This window comes from Physeter macrocephalus, chromosome 4, assembly GCF_002837175.3.
Source record: "Physeter macrocephalus isolate SW-GA chromosome 4, ASM283717v5, whole genome shotgun sequence".
Taxonomy (NCBI): domain Eukaryota; kingdom Metazoa; phylum Chordata; class Mammalia; order Artiodactyla; family Physeteridae; genus Physeter; species Physeter macrocephalus.
This window is the reverse complement of record NC_041217.1, coordinates 118,992,745-119,010,358: the sequence shown is the minus strand read 5'-3', so window position 1 is coordinate 119,010,358 and position 17,614 is coordinate 118,992,745. Positions and strand designations below refer to the sequence as shown.

Here is a 17,614-nt window from a genome sequence, read left to right as displayed (position 1 = left end):
TCATCTCAATAGATGCAGAGAAAGCTTTTGACAAAATTCAACCCATTTATGATAAAAAAACCCTCCAGAAAGTGGGCATAGAGGGAACCTACCTCAACATAATAAAGGCCATATATGACAAACCCACAGCAAACATCATTCTCAATGGTGAAAAACTGAAAGCATTTTCTCTAAGATCAGAAAAAAGACAAGGATGTCCAATCTCATCACTATTATTCCAACATAGTTTTGGAAGTCCTAGCCATGGCAATCAGAGAAGAAAAAGAAATAAAAGGAATACAAATTGGAAAAGAAGAAGTAAAACTGTCACTGTTTGCAGATGATATGATACTATACATAGAGAATCCTAAAGATGCCACCAGAAAACTAGTAGTAGAGTTAATCAATGAATTTGGTACAGTTGCAGGATACAAAATTAATGCACAGAAATCTCTTGCATTCCTACACACTAATGATAAAAAATCAGAAAGAGAAATTAAGGAAACACTCCCATTTACCATTGCAACAAAAAGAATAAAATACCTAGGAATAAACCTACCTAGGGAGACAAAAGACCTGTATGCAGAAAACTATAAGACAATGATGAAAGAAATTAAAGATGATACAAACAGATGGAGAGATATACCATGTTCTTGGATTGGAAGAATCAATATTGTAAAAATGACTATACTACCCAAAGCAATCTACAGATTCAATGCAATCCCTATCGAATTACCAATGGCATTTTTTACAGAACCAGAACAAAAAATCTTAAAATCTTTATGGAGACACAAAAGACCCCAAATAGCCAAAGCGGTCTTGAGGGAATAAAACGGAGCTAGAGGAATCAGACTCTGTGACTTCAGACTATACTACAAAGCTACAGTAATCAAGACAATATGGTACTGGCACAAAAACAGAAATATAGATCAATGGAACAGGATAGAACGCCCAGAGATAAACCCACGCACCTATGGTCAACTAATCTATGACAAAGGAGGCAAGGATACACAATGGAGAAAAGACAGTCTCTTCAATAAGTGGTGCTAGGAAAACTGGACAGCTGCATGTAAAAGAATGAAATTAGAACACTCCCTAACACCATACAGAAAAATAAACTCAAAATGGATTAGAGACCTAAATGTAAGACTGGACACTATAAAACTCTTAGAGGAAAACAGAGGAAGAACACTCTTTGACATAAATCACAGCAAGATCTTTTTTGATCCACCTCCTAGGGTAATGGAAATATAAACAAAAATAAACAAATGGGACCTAAGGAAACTTAAAAAGCTTTTGCACAGCAAAGGAAACTACAAGCAAGGTGAAAAGACAATCCTCAGAATGGGAGAAAGTATTTGCAAAGGAATCAATGGACAAAAGAATAAAATACCTAGGAATTTGACAAAGGATTTGACAAAGGATTAATCTCCAAAATATATAAACAGCTCATGCAGCTCAATATTAAAAAAACAAAGAACCCAATCCAAAAATGGGCAGAAGACTTAAATAGACATTTCTCCAAAGAAGACATGTAAATTGATACAGCCACTATGGAGAACAGTATGGAGGTTCCTTAAAAAACTAAAAACAGAATTACCATATGACCCAGCAATCCCACTACTGGGCATATACCCAGAGAAAACCATAATTCAAAAAGACACATGCATCCCAATGTTCACTGCAGCACTATTTACAATAGCCAGGACATGAAAACAATCTAAATGCCCATCGACAGATGAATGGATAAAGAAATGTGGTACATATATACAATGGAATATTGCTCAGCCATAAAAAGGTATGAAATTGGGTCATTTCTAGAGACGTGGATGGATCTAGAGACTGTCATAACAGAGTGAGGTAAGTCAGAAAGGAAAAACAAATATTGTATGTTAATGCATGTATGTGGAACCTAGAAAAATGGTACAGATGAACCAGTTTGCAGGGCAGAAATTAAGACACAGATGTAAAGAACAAACGTATGGACACTAAGTGAGGAAAGTGGTGGGGGGGCGGGTGGTGGTGTGATGAATTGGGAGATTTGGATTGACATATATACACTAATATGCATAAAATGAATAACTAATAAGATCCTTCTGTATAAAAAAGAAATAAAAGAAAATTCAAAAAGAAAGAAAGAAAGAAAGGATTGATGAATTCAAAGACAAGGCAGTGGGATTCATCCAATTGGAAGAAAAATGAAGAAGAATGTACTTTTTACACGTTACAGAGGTCCCAGGAGAAGAAAGAGAAAGGGGCTGAAAATATATTCAAAGAAATAATGATTGAAAATGTCCCTAACCTGGAAAAACAAAGAGACATCCAGATCCAGAAAGCCCAAAGAATATCAATGTAAAGAGATCCATACTGACTCACATAAAATTCAAAAGTTAAAAGGTGGGTAAATGCAGCAGGAGAAAAGCAACTTCTTATATACAAGGGAATCCCCATAATACTATAAGCAGATTTTTCAGCAGAAAATTTGCATGCCAGAATGAAGTAGAATGATATGTTAAAAGTGTTGAAAGAAAAATCTGCTGACCAAGAAACTCTATCTATGTGGCAAAGCTGTCCTTCAGAATTGAAGGAGAGGTAAAAGTTTTCTAGACAAACAGAAGCTAAAAGTTTATCACCAGTAGACCAGCCTTACAAGAAATGTTAAAAGGATTTCTTTAAGCTGAAATAAAAGGATGCTTATTAGTAACATAAAAACATATGAAAGTATAAAACTCACAGTAAAGGTAAATATACACTTAAATTCAAAATATTCTAAAATTGTAATGGTGGTAGGTAGGTAACTTAGAACTACAGATTAAAGGTTAAAGACAAAGTATTAAAAAGAACTATAACTACATAACTTGTTAATGGATACACAATATAAAAAGATGTAAATTGTGACATCAAAAACATTGTAGTATAAAATGTGTGTGGGTATAAAACTTAGAGCTTTTGTATGCATTTGTAGTTGTTATCAGCTTAAAACACATTGTTATAAGTATAAAATATTTTATGTAAGCCTCATGATAACCACAAAGCAAAAACCTATAGTAGATACAAGAAAGGACTCAAAACACACCACTACAGAAAATCATCAAATCACAAAGGAACAGAGGAAGAGAGAAACAAAAACTATAAAACAGCCAGAAAATAGTTAACAAGATAGAAACAGTAAGTCCATAGCTATCAATAATTACAATTAATTGTAAATGGACTAAATTCTCCAATCAAAAGATATAGAGGGGCTGAATGAAATTTTTTAAAAAAGACTCAAATATATGCTACCTACAAGAGTCTCATTTCACCTTTAAAGACATACTTAGACTGAAAGTGAAGGATTAGAAAAAGTTTTGCAGGCAAATGGAAACCAAAAGAAATCAGGTGTACCTATGCTTATATTAGTCAAAATAGACTTTAAGCCAAAAGCTGAAACAATACACAAAGGTCATTATACAATGAAAAAAGAGTCTATTTATCAAGGGGATATAAAAATTATAAATATTTATGCACCCAACATTGGAACACCTAAATATATAAAGCAAATATAAACAGATATGAAGGAAGAAATAAATAGCAATATAATAATAGTAGGGAATTTCAAAATTTCACTTTCAACAATGGATAGATCATCCAGACAGAAAAGCATTGGACTTAACTACACATTAGACTAGAAGGACTTAAGAGACATTTACAGTACATTCCATCCAACCACAGCAGAGTACACATTCTTCTCAAGTACACATGGGACATTCTCCAGGATAGATCATATGTTACGTCAGAAAACAAGTCTTAATAAATGTAAGAAGTGTGAAATAATATCAAGCATCTTTTCCAAACACAATGGTATGAAACTAGATATCAATTACAAGAAGAAAACTGGAAAATGCAATGTGTGGAGATTAAACAACATGCCCCTGAACAACCAACAGGTCAAAGAATAAATCAAAAGGGAAATCAAAGAGTACCTTGAGACTAAAGAAAATGCAAACACAACATACCAAAATGTATGGAATGTAGCAAAGCAGTTCTAAGAGGGAAGTCCATAGCAATAAACACCTAAGTTAAGAAGAAAGAAAGATCTCAAACAACCTAACTTTTCACCTCAAGGAATTAGAAAAAAAAAAAAAAAAAAAAAAAAAAAAAAAGAAGAAACTGTGAACAAAGATAATAGAAGGATGGAAATAGTAAAGATCAGAGTGGAAATAAATGAAATAAAGACTTAAAAATAGGAAAGATAAGTGAAACTACCAGCTGGTTTTTTGAAACATAAAATTGACAAACCTTTCACTAGACTAAGTGAGAGAAAAGGAGAGAAGACTTAAATTCAGAAATGAAAGAGGGGACATTACAACTGATACCACACAAATACGAAGGATCATAAGAGACTGCTAGGAACAATCTTACACCAACAAATGGGACTACCTAGAAGAAATGGATGAATTCCTAGAAACATAGAACCTACCAAACTGAATCATGAAGAAATAGAAAATCTGAACAGATCAATTACTAGTAAAGATTTTGAATCAGTAATCAAAAACCTCCCAATGAAGAAAAGTCCAGGATCAAATGGCTTCACTTGTGAAATTCTACCAAACATTTGAAGAAGAATTAATACCAATTCTTCTCAAACTCTTTCAAGCAATAGAAATGGAGAGAACATTTCCAAACACATTTTATGAGGCCAGCATGAACCTGATACCAATGCCAGACAAGGACACTGCAAGAAAAGAAAATTACAGGCCAATATCCCTGATGAACATAAATGCAAAAATCCTCAGCAAAATATTAGCAAATTAATTCAATACTAGATTAAAAGAATCATATACCAAGATGAAGTAGGATTTATTCCAGGGATGCAAGTATGATTTAACATATGCAAATCAATAAATGTGATGCTCCACATTAACAAAATGAAAGAGGAAATCATGATTATCTCAATAGATGCAGAAAAATTACTTGACAAAATTCAACCTCCTTTAGTAATAAAAACTCTCAATAAACTGGTTATAGAAGGCCTCAACATAATCAAGACCCTATGTGACAAGCCCACAGCTAACATCATACTCATTGGTGAAAAGCCAAAAGCTTTTCCTCTAAGATTAGGAACAACACAAGAATGCCTACTCTTGCCACTTTTTTCTTTTTCTTTTTTCTTTTGGCCACTTTTTTTCAATTTGGTACTTGGAAGTCCTAGCCAGAGCAATTAGACAAGTAAAAGAAATAAAAGGTATCCAAATCAGAAAGCAAAAAGTAAGACTGTCTCTGTTTGCAGATCACATGATATTATATATAGAAAACCCTATAGTGTCCACCAAAAAAATATTAGAGCTAATACATGAAATCAGAAAAGTTTCAGGAAATAAAATCAATATACAGAAATCAGTTGCCTTTCTATACACCAACAACTAACTATTGGAAAGAGAAATCAAGAGTAAAATTTCATTTACAATTGCATGAAAACAATAGAATACCTAGGAATAAATTTAAATGAGGAGGAGAATTATTGGGTTGACCAAAAGTTTGTTCTGGTTTTGCCATGTTATGGAAAAACCCAAATGAACTTTTTGGCCAACCCAATATTTGTGCATTGAAAACTGTGAACTGTAGACAAAAGAAATTGAAGAAACAAATAAGTGGCAAATATTCCATGTTCATCGACTGGAAGAATTAATATTGTTAAAATGTTCGTAGTACCCAAAGTGATCTACAAATTTCATGCAATCCCTATCAAAATTTCAATGCCATTTTTCACAGGAATAGAAAAAACCAATCCTAAAATTTGTATAAAACCACAAAAGATCCAAATAACCAAAGCAATCAAGAAAGAATAACAAAGCTAAAGGCATTACACTTCCTGATTTCAAACTCTATTACAAAGCTATAGTAATCAAAACAGTATGGTATCAGTATGAAAATAGACACATAGATGAATGGAAGAGAATAGAGAGCCCAGAGATAACCCATGCAATATGGTTAATTAATTTTTGATAAAGGAGTCAAGAATATATAATGGGGAAAGGATAGTCTCTTTAATACATGGTGCTGGGAAAACTAGACATCTACACGCAAAAGACTGAAATTCGACCTTTATCTTACACCAAACACAATAATCAACTCAAAATGGATTAAAGACTTGAAAGTAAAACCTGAAACCTAGAAGATTTTATAGTTGTAAGCTCCTTGACATTGGTCTTCGCAATGATTTTTTGGATTTCACACCGAAAGCAAAGGCAACAAAAGCAAAAATAAACAAGTGAGACTACATCACACTAAAAAGCTTCTGCACAGCAAAGGAAACCATCAACAAATGAAAAGGCGACCTACTGAATGGGAGAAAATATTTGCAAACCACATATGTAATAAGGAGTTAATATCCAAAATATACAAGGAATTTATAGAACTCAACAGCAAAAAACACACAAATAAGCCAATAAAAAATGGGCAAAGAACCTGAATAGACATTGTTTCAAAGAAGACATAAAAATGGCCAATAGGTGCATGAAAAGTGCTCAACATTATTATCAGAGATATGCAAATTGAAACCTCAGTGAGACATCACCTCATACCTGTTAGGATATCTCTTATCAAAAAGACAAGAGATAACAAGTGTTGGTAAGGATGAAGAGAAAAGGGAACCCTTGTACACTGTTGGTAGGAATATGAATTGATTACTTCATTGTGGAGAACAGTACGGAGGTTACTCAAGAAATTAAAAATAGAACTACTATATGATCCAGCGATTCTAATTCTGTAAATTGGAGGAAACAAAATCAATATCTTGAAGAGATATTTGTACTCCAATGTTCACTGCAGCATTACTTACAGTACCTAATGTATGGAAACAACTTAAGTGTCATTAAATGGATCAATGGATAAATTACGTTCTATATACACAATGGAATATTATTCAGCCTTAAAAAGAAAGAAATCCTGCTTTTGCAATAACATGGATGAACCTGAAGGGCATTATGCTAAGTGAAGTAAGCCACACGAAAACAAATATGCATGGTATTGCTTATATGTGGGGAAAAAATGTTGAATGCATGTAAATAGAATAGAATGGTGATTACCACATGCTGGGAGTGGCAGAAATTGGGAGAGGCTGGTAAAAGGGTACAAACTTTCAGCTATAAGATGACTAAGGTATTAGGATCTAATGTAGAACATGGTGAGTATAGTTGAGTATACTGTATTGTATAAGAACTTAAGCAGTCTCACCAAAAAAAGAAAAAAAAAAGGAAATATATGAGGTGGACAGATGTGTCCCACCTTAAATGTGGGGACCCTTTCACAATGTATATGTGTATTAAATCATCATGTTGTACACTTTAAAAATATTACAATTTTATTTGTCAATTATACCTCAATAAAGCTGAAAAAAATTTACTTAATTTAAAAAATCCTTTGCCCATGTTGAAATAGGTTGTTTGTTTATTGTCGAGTTGTAGGAGTTATTTATATATTCTAAATATTAGTTGCTTATCTGATATATGACTTGCAAATATTTCCTCCCATTCTGTGGGTTGTCTTTTCACTCTCTTGATAGTGTCCTTTGATGCACAGACAATTTTTTTTTATGAATTCTAATTTATCTGTTTTTTTCTTTTGTTACCTGTATTTTTGGTGTCATATCATCATTAAAATGATCATTAAAATAATGAAATCATCATTAAATCCAATGTCAAGAAGATTTCTTCCTATGCTTTCTTCTAAGGCTTTTATAGCCTTAGCTTTTATGTTTAAGTCTTTGATCCATTTTGAATTAATTTATGTATATGGTGTAAAGTAAGGGTCCAACTTCATTCTTTTGAATATACATATCCAGTTTTCCTAGTAACATTAGCTGAAAAAAACTCTCCTTCCCCCACTGAATAGTCTTATATGTGAGCATTTATTTTAGGGCTCTCTATTCTTTTCCAGGTCTATATATCTGTCCTTATACCAGTGCCACACTGTTTTGATTACTTTGATTACTGTAGCTTTGTATTAAGTTTTGAAATCAGGAAATGTGAGTGTTCCAACTTGGTTGCTCTGTTTCAAGATTATTTTGATAATTAATAATAAAATCTTTTAAAGTACAACCCAAGCCGAGTTTATGTGTTTGTAAACTGTACGTGTCATGTATGAAGATTTATGCCAATGTCCACATTTATATTTTAAGCCTGACCTGTCCTGAGCTCTAGACTTGGAACTGCCTGACATCTCCACCATGCTTCTCAATATTAACAGGTCAAAAAGTTGTGGCCTCTCCCGTTGTGGAGCACAGGCTCTGGACACGCAGGCTCAATGGCCATGGCTCATGGGCCCAGCCACTCCACAGCATGTGGGATCTTCCCAGACTGGGGCACGAACCCGTGTCCGCTGCATCGGCAGGCAGACTCTCAACCACTGCACCACCAGGGAAGCCCCCAAAACACAGTTTTAAATCTCTTCTTTGAAATTTGTTTTTACTGGTTTCCATATCTTAGTAAACAGCATCACACACTCTTACTCTATTTTACCACTGCTCCCCTCCCCACCCCCCACCATATTCCATCCCTCAACAAGTCCTATTGGCTTTTCCTTCCAAACATCTCCCCAATCTGACCATATCCATCCTTATTACTGTGTCCAAGTTACAGTCACTATGTCCTCCCCAATCCCCTGACCCAATCTATCCTATTCACAAAAGTCAGGAAGTCTGAGAAAAGATGAATTCTGGAATCTTACCTTTAAGACGTTTGTCCAAGTATTCTAGGATTAATCTAAACATTTGAACTACTGCAAGAATTAAAGATCCAAATGCTAGGGATCCAGTGTGATATCTGGGCAAAGATAAAATGAGAATAAAAGTTAAAATATTTTTACTATTAACTAAAAGGATGTTAGTTAATTTTTATTGGTAAAAGGGATCTGCAGAAGGATTGATAGGAAAGAGCTTCTTATACTCTCTTATTCAGATTGACAAAGGTCTCCATAGAGGATTTTAAACCATATACATCCGTTTTGCACTTCATCTATGAAAATGATACCAATAGCCTGTCATCTTATGATTTTAAGTTTGAGCTGAGCAATGAAGAAACACAGACAAGGTAGTCCTTAATCTTTAATTTGGTGCCCTCCCCTACCTCTTCTCTCCAGTAACCTTTTAGAAGGATATTGGCCTGGGTAGGGATTATAAAACTGTGGCTATAAAACCGGACAAAGCCAGTGGACGTCTATGAATCTTGAATTATACCTTTGACCTCAAGTACTTTGCCACTTGAATTATAAGATTGAATTATAAGCACACTAAACATAACTGGGAAGATAGGTGTAGGTTTCAGTGTGAAACTTACCTTATGGCTCGTCCAAATGCAGTAAAAAGTGGATATGGTGGGATGTCATCAGGTTTTTTCAAGGCCCAGTAATAAGAAGCAAAGGCACCAGCAAGGGCACACTGACCCAATGCAATGACAAAATTTATAAGCCAGAGAAAGACAAATAGATTGAATATCTGGAAGGCAGTGATATATTGATGGTACAGGCTCTTTCCACCATAGAAAGCAAAATGACACTGAGCTCCAGGGCAAGCTTTGGCAATTTCAGTTGTATTAAAAATCTGCACTCAGGAAAAAAAAAAAAAACACAAATAATATAATATTAAGTGCTATTCCAAGATAACACCTTCCTTGCCTTCTCTTGTGTGGCCCCCAATTGCATATCTTGCTTTTTTCCTATTAGCTTCTGCTGTTATTTCTATTTTCTATAACATCACTTTATACAATTCTTTAATGAGCTCTGGAAAGTACCTCATTTTTCCATCGTATGTTCATCAGTCTGCATCCACTATAATTTCACATTTATTAGTGTTGTTGTTGTTGACTGTGCCTGCTTCTTAGGTGTAAGACAGGACAAGTGAGCTCAGGAAATAGCAGTGCTTTCTCTCTATTCTGCCTACCGTTTTCAGTGCTCTCCTGCTAACACCTGACCCACCCTCCCCTTCTCTACAGGGATCCTCATCAATGCACATGGTCTCTATTTCAGGATGATTCCTACCACTACTGCTAGATGAAATACAGTAGAGTTCTGTGTTGAAGTAAATAAAAGTTTCTTTTACTTACCTCTGGATTACAGGTTTTATTTTCATGTTTACATTGCCCCTCTGGGGCTATGACTTTGTATATAGGTACCCCTGATGTAGCCAAGTAACTGAGTGAACTCTATTAAGGATAAATTATTTGCTGGTAGATTGAATGTAAATGGACAAGAAAGTAATGCAAATAACTCAAAAGTCCACTGAAAGATTAATTTCAAAAAACTAATCTTTTAATAATTCATTCATTTTCAGACCCAGAGTAATATAACGTGGGTCAGCTGCACTGAGTGGCCCCTTAAAAACAGTGAAATATAAAAAGAGATTTTTTTACGTATTGCAAAGGAGGAGTACCACATGTGAAGGCAAAATAAAACAAAATGTACCATGTGACCTATCTGAGGGGAAATTCAATTGGTACACTGAAACATTTTTAGAGCTTAGCAATCATAATCTCCATCATCATCACCATCATCATCACCATCATCATCACCATCATCATCATCATCATCATCATCTCAATTATATCTTTAGGATGTTCCTAGTCTTTCCCGGATGGAAACAGACACAAACTCCTAGCTCCTGAATAGTAGTGTGTACCTGAGGTTTGAAGGGGTCAATTACCAAAGGATACACTGCTATCACAGCCCAGTAGGAAATGCAGATTGAGAGGAAAATGAAAGTTAAAACTGGATAAATTAAGGTAGTAGGGATGTATCCAATGGCTCTAAAATAAAACAAATAGTTGAAACTGAAAATGATCCAGTTATAATTTCTCAATTAAAATTTTATCTGTTAGAACTAGAAATAAGCCTTTGACTGAATTCATTCTAAGAACAGTGGTAATAACCATCAACTCTTTTTTGCTGGTGTATACTTAGTTGGTTTTAAAATTTTATTTATTCATGTTTAGTAAGTTAGAGGCATTCTTTCAATGCTCATGTTTGATTCCTGCCAAAAGTTCCCCAAACCTTCTCCTCTTTGGTTATTTCTGTCTGACGCATAAATATTTGATGCATTATAATCATGGTATTTCTCCCTTTTCCTTAGACTTTTAAAATTAGAGAGGACCTTGAAGATCATCTGATCAAATGTGAGAATCCATCCCTAATTTAAGAATCCCTTCTGAACTATCTTCAAAACATGTTCATTAGTCTCTGGTGATCTCATTGAGTGAAAGGAACTTACTTTTAGATGACACAGCTTATTCTATTTTCTTAACAACCAAAGTATTAGAAAGTTCTTCCTTATCTGCCTGCATGTTAATTCACATCCACTACCTTCTGGAGAAGAAATGACCACCTTTTCCATACAGCAACCCTTCAAGCAACTCATTATTCTTTTATTCTCCAGGGTAATAATTCTTTTGATATTTCCTCCTAAGATATGGTTTCTAAAATATTCATATCCTAGTTGCCCTATAATCTTTTCAGCATATGATACTGAATTAACCCTATGCTGTTTGATATAGCCACTGAGAACTATGATGGAACTATTTCCCCTCCTAATGCACTGACACACTTTAGATTCATTTTTGTATTTGTTACCTTCTCCACCTCACTATTTGGGGTATGCTATTCTCTCTTTTCCCCAGACACTGCTGTTCAGTGGATTATTGGGTATCCCTATGTTTACCCTGTATTCTCACGCACATTTATTCCAGCTCTTATTTTCCCTTGAAAAAAATTATTAACCAGTCACAGTAGTAATTGCCCTTTAACACACACACACACACACACACACACACACACACACACACATTTAGAGGCATAGCAGCGGGATAAGTGAATTGTATAATATCATATTTAAGAAATAACCCAGCAAATCAGTAGTTTTCAGTGGCTAACGATAGGGCTTCAGTTATTGTGGGAAGGAGAGAGTTTAATTTCACAAACTGCTTGTTAACTATTTCAAACACTGGCTTTAGGTGGCACTATTATTATTACAGATGATGATTTTGTTAAAACAATCCTTAAAGACTATTTAAAATAATTTGGTCCTTGGTCATTAACACCTCAGTTTCCTCATTCTAAATAGAGAACATGACCTATTGGCTTTGTAGTAACACTTTCCTTGCTGTTTCCATGAATTATTCAAAAGTTTAAAGTATTATCCTCAAGTGACCTTTTGGAATAGTTTAGAAACTGTAGGTGTTATTACCTCACAACATGAATTTTATGAAAAATTGTTTATTCTGTAGCATTTTAAAATAAAAATGGCTCTGGGTATAAAATGTTCCTGAACTGAGAGCTGTAGATACAAAATGTATAGTCTGGTAGTTCTAGGACCAATTGTTCTGTCTACTGGCAAGTTTTGTTACTTAAACAAAACTAGCAAGAGCACATAATTGACTTTATAGTATTATGGTGATTTAAAGTTCTGCAAATGATCTCAACCATTAATATTAACATATGACTCAGTATGGGAATAATATAACATAACTAACTTTTATATAGCACTTTATCACTTACTTTCACATAAGTTATCCTGCTAACATATATTTGGTGTTAAAAAAAAGTGCTACTGCATAGAATACACGGGTTTTAGCTTTATTTTACCCTATGATAATTGAGGTTTGGGGATTTTGAAAGATTTGTTAGCATGAAGTTTTTAATACGTGGCAGAGTCTGAACTTGAACAAGTCTTCTTGAATGGAAAGCAGATTTAACAAGCCATCTTAAAGGGAAAATAGTCTGGGGCATCTACAAAGAAGCAGTGACCGATATGACTGATTGATATACAGTATATGAGTTTCTCCATCAAGGCCTTACTTGCTCCCCTCCTTCAGCAGGGCAATGGAGATGCGGATTCGGTCCCTGAGGAAGATCAGCATGAGGATGATGAACACTTCAAGGATGCAGAGTATTATCACTTTAAACAGGGAAAAAAAAAAATAGTGTACGATGCAAATCAATCCAAAAAGCAAACTTTCTCTGCAAAAGTTAGGACTGATCTTCATGATTATTTCTGCCAATTCTGACACTTCATAATTTAAGCAGTGCTACCTCTCCAAAAATGCCAGTTTTAGAAGTTCGCTTTCAAAACCTCCCAGAAACAGTAAAAAAATCTAGATTAAAACTTTTAGCTAGAGTTTAAACAAATCAGTTGGACAGGCTTCATTTTATCTATGGAAACATTTCACACCATTTGTAGAAATGAGAAAATAGGCATGGAAGGAAGGAAGGGCTGCTTTAGGCAACTCTATTTTAAATGTTTTCACTTTCACTCCTTTGAGTAAGAGAATCATTACAGAAGAAAATTTCTGGACTGCCTCCCCACTCACAATGCCTCTTAATTAATTGATCTTGCTGATGGACGGGGTGGGTTCTGAGATGCCACACTTTAAGTTTCACACTCCACCTATCATGGCTGCCATTGATGAAATCAGAGTGTAAACCCAACCCAAGTTGTGTAATAAAAGTCTCAGAATTAGAATTAAGGGAATCTAGTTCGGTTTTGAATTGAAGTTTATAAACCTCTTGAACTAAGAATTATACACATTTAATAAACTGTGTAAAAACCATCTTTATGTGAAGTAAGTGAGCCTGCAAAGAAAGAATAAAATGTATATGTGTAAAGAAAGAGAGCAAGTGGAGGAAATCTTGGCTCTTTTTTGGCTTTTTGTTTCCTGGATCCACATACACTTGAAAGTCCAGCTGCTTTTCTGCTATTTTGAGTTTGGTGAGACACTTCTATATTCTTAGAATAAATACCCCTGCCTTGCCTCCAGCTTGTTCCTTTGTTTCTTTTTACTTAAAGCCGAACAGTCCTAATTACTATATTTCCTCAATTCTAAGACATACCTTCAATTTAGTAATATCCTTTCAGGAAAAGTAAAGAAATGCTTTATTAAATGTCTATTCATTGATTATAAAATGCATCTTGACCTCAGAGATGTTAGAAAGTGAAAAGGTATGGATCCTAAATTAAGGAAATATAGAACTGCTAATAACAAAATCTGAAATTATAAAAGAAACTTAATGGAAAGTTAAATTAAATTCCTACCCATGAAGGAATCCGTTCTAACGTTCTTGCTAGATAGTTATTCCGCTCATGTCTGAACACTTCCAGTGATAGGGCATTCATTATTTCATTCTATTGTTATACCACTGAGATTCGGATGATACATCACACTTCAGTTAGTATGTCCAAGTAAGTAGAAATCAGTTAACCCAGAGATGTGGGAGGATCTTAATAACGTATCATCTCGCTACTACATCTTCTTTTAGTTAAACGATGTATTTATGTTTTTATGCAAATTTGATTCTCTTAAAACTAAACTGAGTCCAAAATTGTGGAGTATAGCCATATTAACCTAAAATCATTATCTTCTTTGGACAAACTTAAGAATATGAAATATATCAGTCACTTTATGTTCTGAAATTGCATTGAAAAAGAACATTGCATATTAAATGTGTACCTTTACAAAATTACATATTTTAAATGGTTATATTTGAGAAATTTAACTGTCTTTTGAATTTATATATTATATTCCCTCCCTTTGTTTGAGCAAGAGCAAACAATAGAAACATATTTTTTGAGCCCCTATAGAGAGCTGGTATAAATCTAACTTTACCAAGGAGGCTGGGATAATTAATAGAAATGAGACTAGAACCATCTCCTAACACAATCCAAGACTCATAAAAATTATAATTTTTGCATGTATAACTGCATATTTTTAGTGTTTCTGTCAATTAGTATAATTTCATACATATACCCTTGTCTCTGGTGCCTAGGATTTCATCAAACACAGAGCAAGTAATCAATTAATGTCTGATTAATGCATTGTGAAAGCTAACACTCATTTGAGGAAAGATAAGTATTGCTAGACTTGAAAATAAAAGCAAGCCCTGTTTTCTCCTCAAAGTACCTCTCAACTTTTCCAGTGGCAGATTCTGATCATCTCAATGATTTTTGTATTGAAGGTCCTTAAGAGACAGCAGCAGGATGACCATAGAACCTGTAACTAAGATCCATCTGAGAGTAAAACTAGAGGTTTCAATACATAATGGATGAGATTTGTCATCTTTAGATATGACAGATGACAGTGAGTGGACTGCTGAGGAGATATGGAATCACTCAAATTCAGAAAACGTAATGAGGATGTAAGTGCTAAGACGCCAGATTTTTATAGTTTAAAAAAATGGCTATCAGTGAAGTTCTTCTGAAACATATTTGAAAAAATAATGTGTTATGTGAAGGGAATTAGCTGCATGAGGGCTAGAAATGGGAACCCAAAGAGCAAGAATTTGGCATTTTGATCTAGCGCTATCCAAAGAACAGAGAAAAACTGAATTTGGCAGACAAAGGAATCTGGTGGGGGCTTCTGTGCAGCAGGGCTAGGTCATCAAGCTTGGCATGAGCCTGAAGAAAACATCTCTCAAGACTATCCAAGGGTCTCTGCTAAAAATCTTTTCATTAGTAATCTTATTCCCCATATGCCTTGACCCCAGGAAAGCAGTGTCCTAGGTGGTATATATGTCTGTATTCTGGTCACAGAGAGAGTACCCTAATAGTTTTAACGAATAAAAAGGCACTCTGGTGACATGTTGTGAGCCTGTCCCTGATGACTTTTGGGTGAAGTGGCAAAGTTAAGTTTTCAGATTTATGGTGATGGGATCCATGCTGGAATCATGATACTCTCTAAGATACTGCCCCCCTCTTAGGCTACCTCTCGGCTCCTTACCAGGCATCCTCAAACTTGTCTTCCCTGGCTCTCTAACTTCAACAATATATGAAGATGAAATATTTTTAAAGCACCATGTAATTATAGATCATCTTTAAAATCTTGAATAAATAACATGAATCTCTGTAAAGTGCAAGGAATAGTATAATAAAACCATTCTAGAAATACAGGATTGAAGCCATCTCTGAAATCATCTAGCTTTTAAAATTTTTGTTAATATTACCCTTAACTAACTCAATCTAAATAAACATTTCAAAAATGTACATTTCTTTTCAGTTACTTATTATTCCAATTCTATAACAAGTTGTTTAAAAGTCCTACTATGAAAAAATTGTTGTTTCTTATTTTTCTTTTTCCTTTTTCTATCTTTAAAAACAAGTTTGAAAAATCAAGCATTTTTTTCCTTTTAAAATACCTTTCTTGGATATCAGATTAATGGCTATAAACGTCTATATCCAACCCATTTTAAGTTGAAGGCAAATAGCTTGAGATCATTGTAAAGTAACATTTTCCTAGATTATATAATAAATTCCCCTCAATGACTTTTCCATTTATTGTAGCTAGTATTATTATAGACACACTTATTTTAATGACATTAGCAATAAGTATATTTTAACAAGTTATACCAACCCAAATTTTCCTTTACACAAAAAGATGCTTTCTTGTTATTACAATTTTAACAAACAAGTTTTTAAAATCCACTCACTAAATGCGAACCATGTTTGTTTCAGTTGAAAGTACACGCTTATATCAGTCTGAATCCCGATGTGATATACAGTTAAGTGAGAATTTGGCTGTCCCTGAAGACTGCTGTATTCCCAGTAACAGTGCCATATTCCTTGAAAAGGAGAGAAAAGTAGACTAATATAAAATGTCATTTTCTGAAAATATAGGCTATATACTTATAACACATATCTACATGAAACTGATCAGCATGGTCATTTTTACAAAGGCAAGATTCATATTTCATATTAAATATCTTATGTGCATCTAATAGTCTAAATGTGCTACTGTATTCAGTATAAATGTTTTCAGTATTTGTCTGGATGACTGTGGCAACATCTGGCTTTAAATGACCTTTTAACTAGAAACAACCTTAATGTCCATCAATAGCAACTGGTTAAAAAAATTATGGTATATTTGTACAGTAGAATACTGCATTTCCATATAAAGAGGACAAAGTCTAGTGTTCGTGAATGATCACCAGATGTTTTGTTAAGTGGAAAAAAGTACAAAATGATATAAAAATATTCTATAACTCATGTAAGAAGTAAGAACTATATATATTTTCTTATACACATGTAAAGTATCTCTGGGAGGATACATAGAAATACAATATTTTTTCCTTCCAGGGCAGGAAACTTGGTGACTAAGGAATAGAATGAGAAGGAAAATTTTCACTGTATAAACTTTTTATCTTTTAACATATAATCTATTTAAAAAGCAAATTTAAAAATCATTTAAGTTGAAAAAAGCCCTTGTGAAATCTTTTCGATGGTGAAGGAATGTCTTGATGGAACTATCTAAAATCATATTCTTATCAATCAAAGATTGTGTCCAGGCAAGGCAAACATGGACTTACTGTATTTTCCCCAAGACTCTGTGTTTCAAACTGTATGACTTTTCACATGGTCTAGATAAAGTGGGAGTAAAAAACAGAGAAAAGAGGCCTATTTATTTTTATGACCCATGAGTCTGGATTAGGTCCGTTGGATATGTTCTAGGAATAATGAGGAAAATAGCTTTTAAAACCTCTAACTGTAAACTAACCGGTTTTTTTCCTAGATACAAGGTGAGAGGGTATGGCCCATTGAAAGACAAAAAACTAAATTAGAAAGGACAGTTGTTTCTCAAAGAAATATAAGATAAATCCCTTCCTTTTAGGCACTGCTTTCCCT

General features: G+C 34.1%; 1 protein-coding gene across 1 annotated transcript in view; it reads right to left on the bottom strand.

The window, feature by feature from the left end:
* Positions 1-17,614, bottom strand: part of SLC44A5 (solute carrier family 44 member 5) — a 201,316-nt gene that overhangs the window by 15,733 nt on the left and 167,969 nt on the right. The window contains exons 10-15 of the mRNA XM_024119947.1: positions 16,423-16,554; positions 12,802-12,901; positions 10,665-10,757; positions 10,059-10,146; positions 9,294-9,556; positions 8,686-8,780 (exon numbers count right to left, since the gene is read on the bottom strand). Coding sequence (XP_023975715.1) covers positions 8,686-8,780; positions 9,294-9,556; positions 10,059-10,146; positions 10,665-10,757; positions 12,802-12,901; positions 16,423-16,554 — 771 coding nt within the window. The remainder of the gene's footprint in view (positions 1-8,685; positions 8,781-9,293; positions 9,557-10,058; positions 10,147-10,664; positions 10,758-12,801; positions 12,902-16,422; positions 16,555-17,614) is intronic.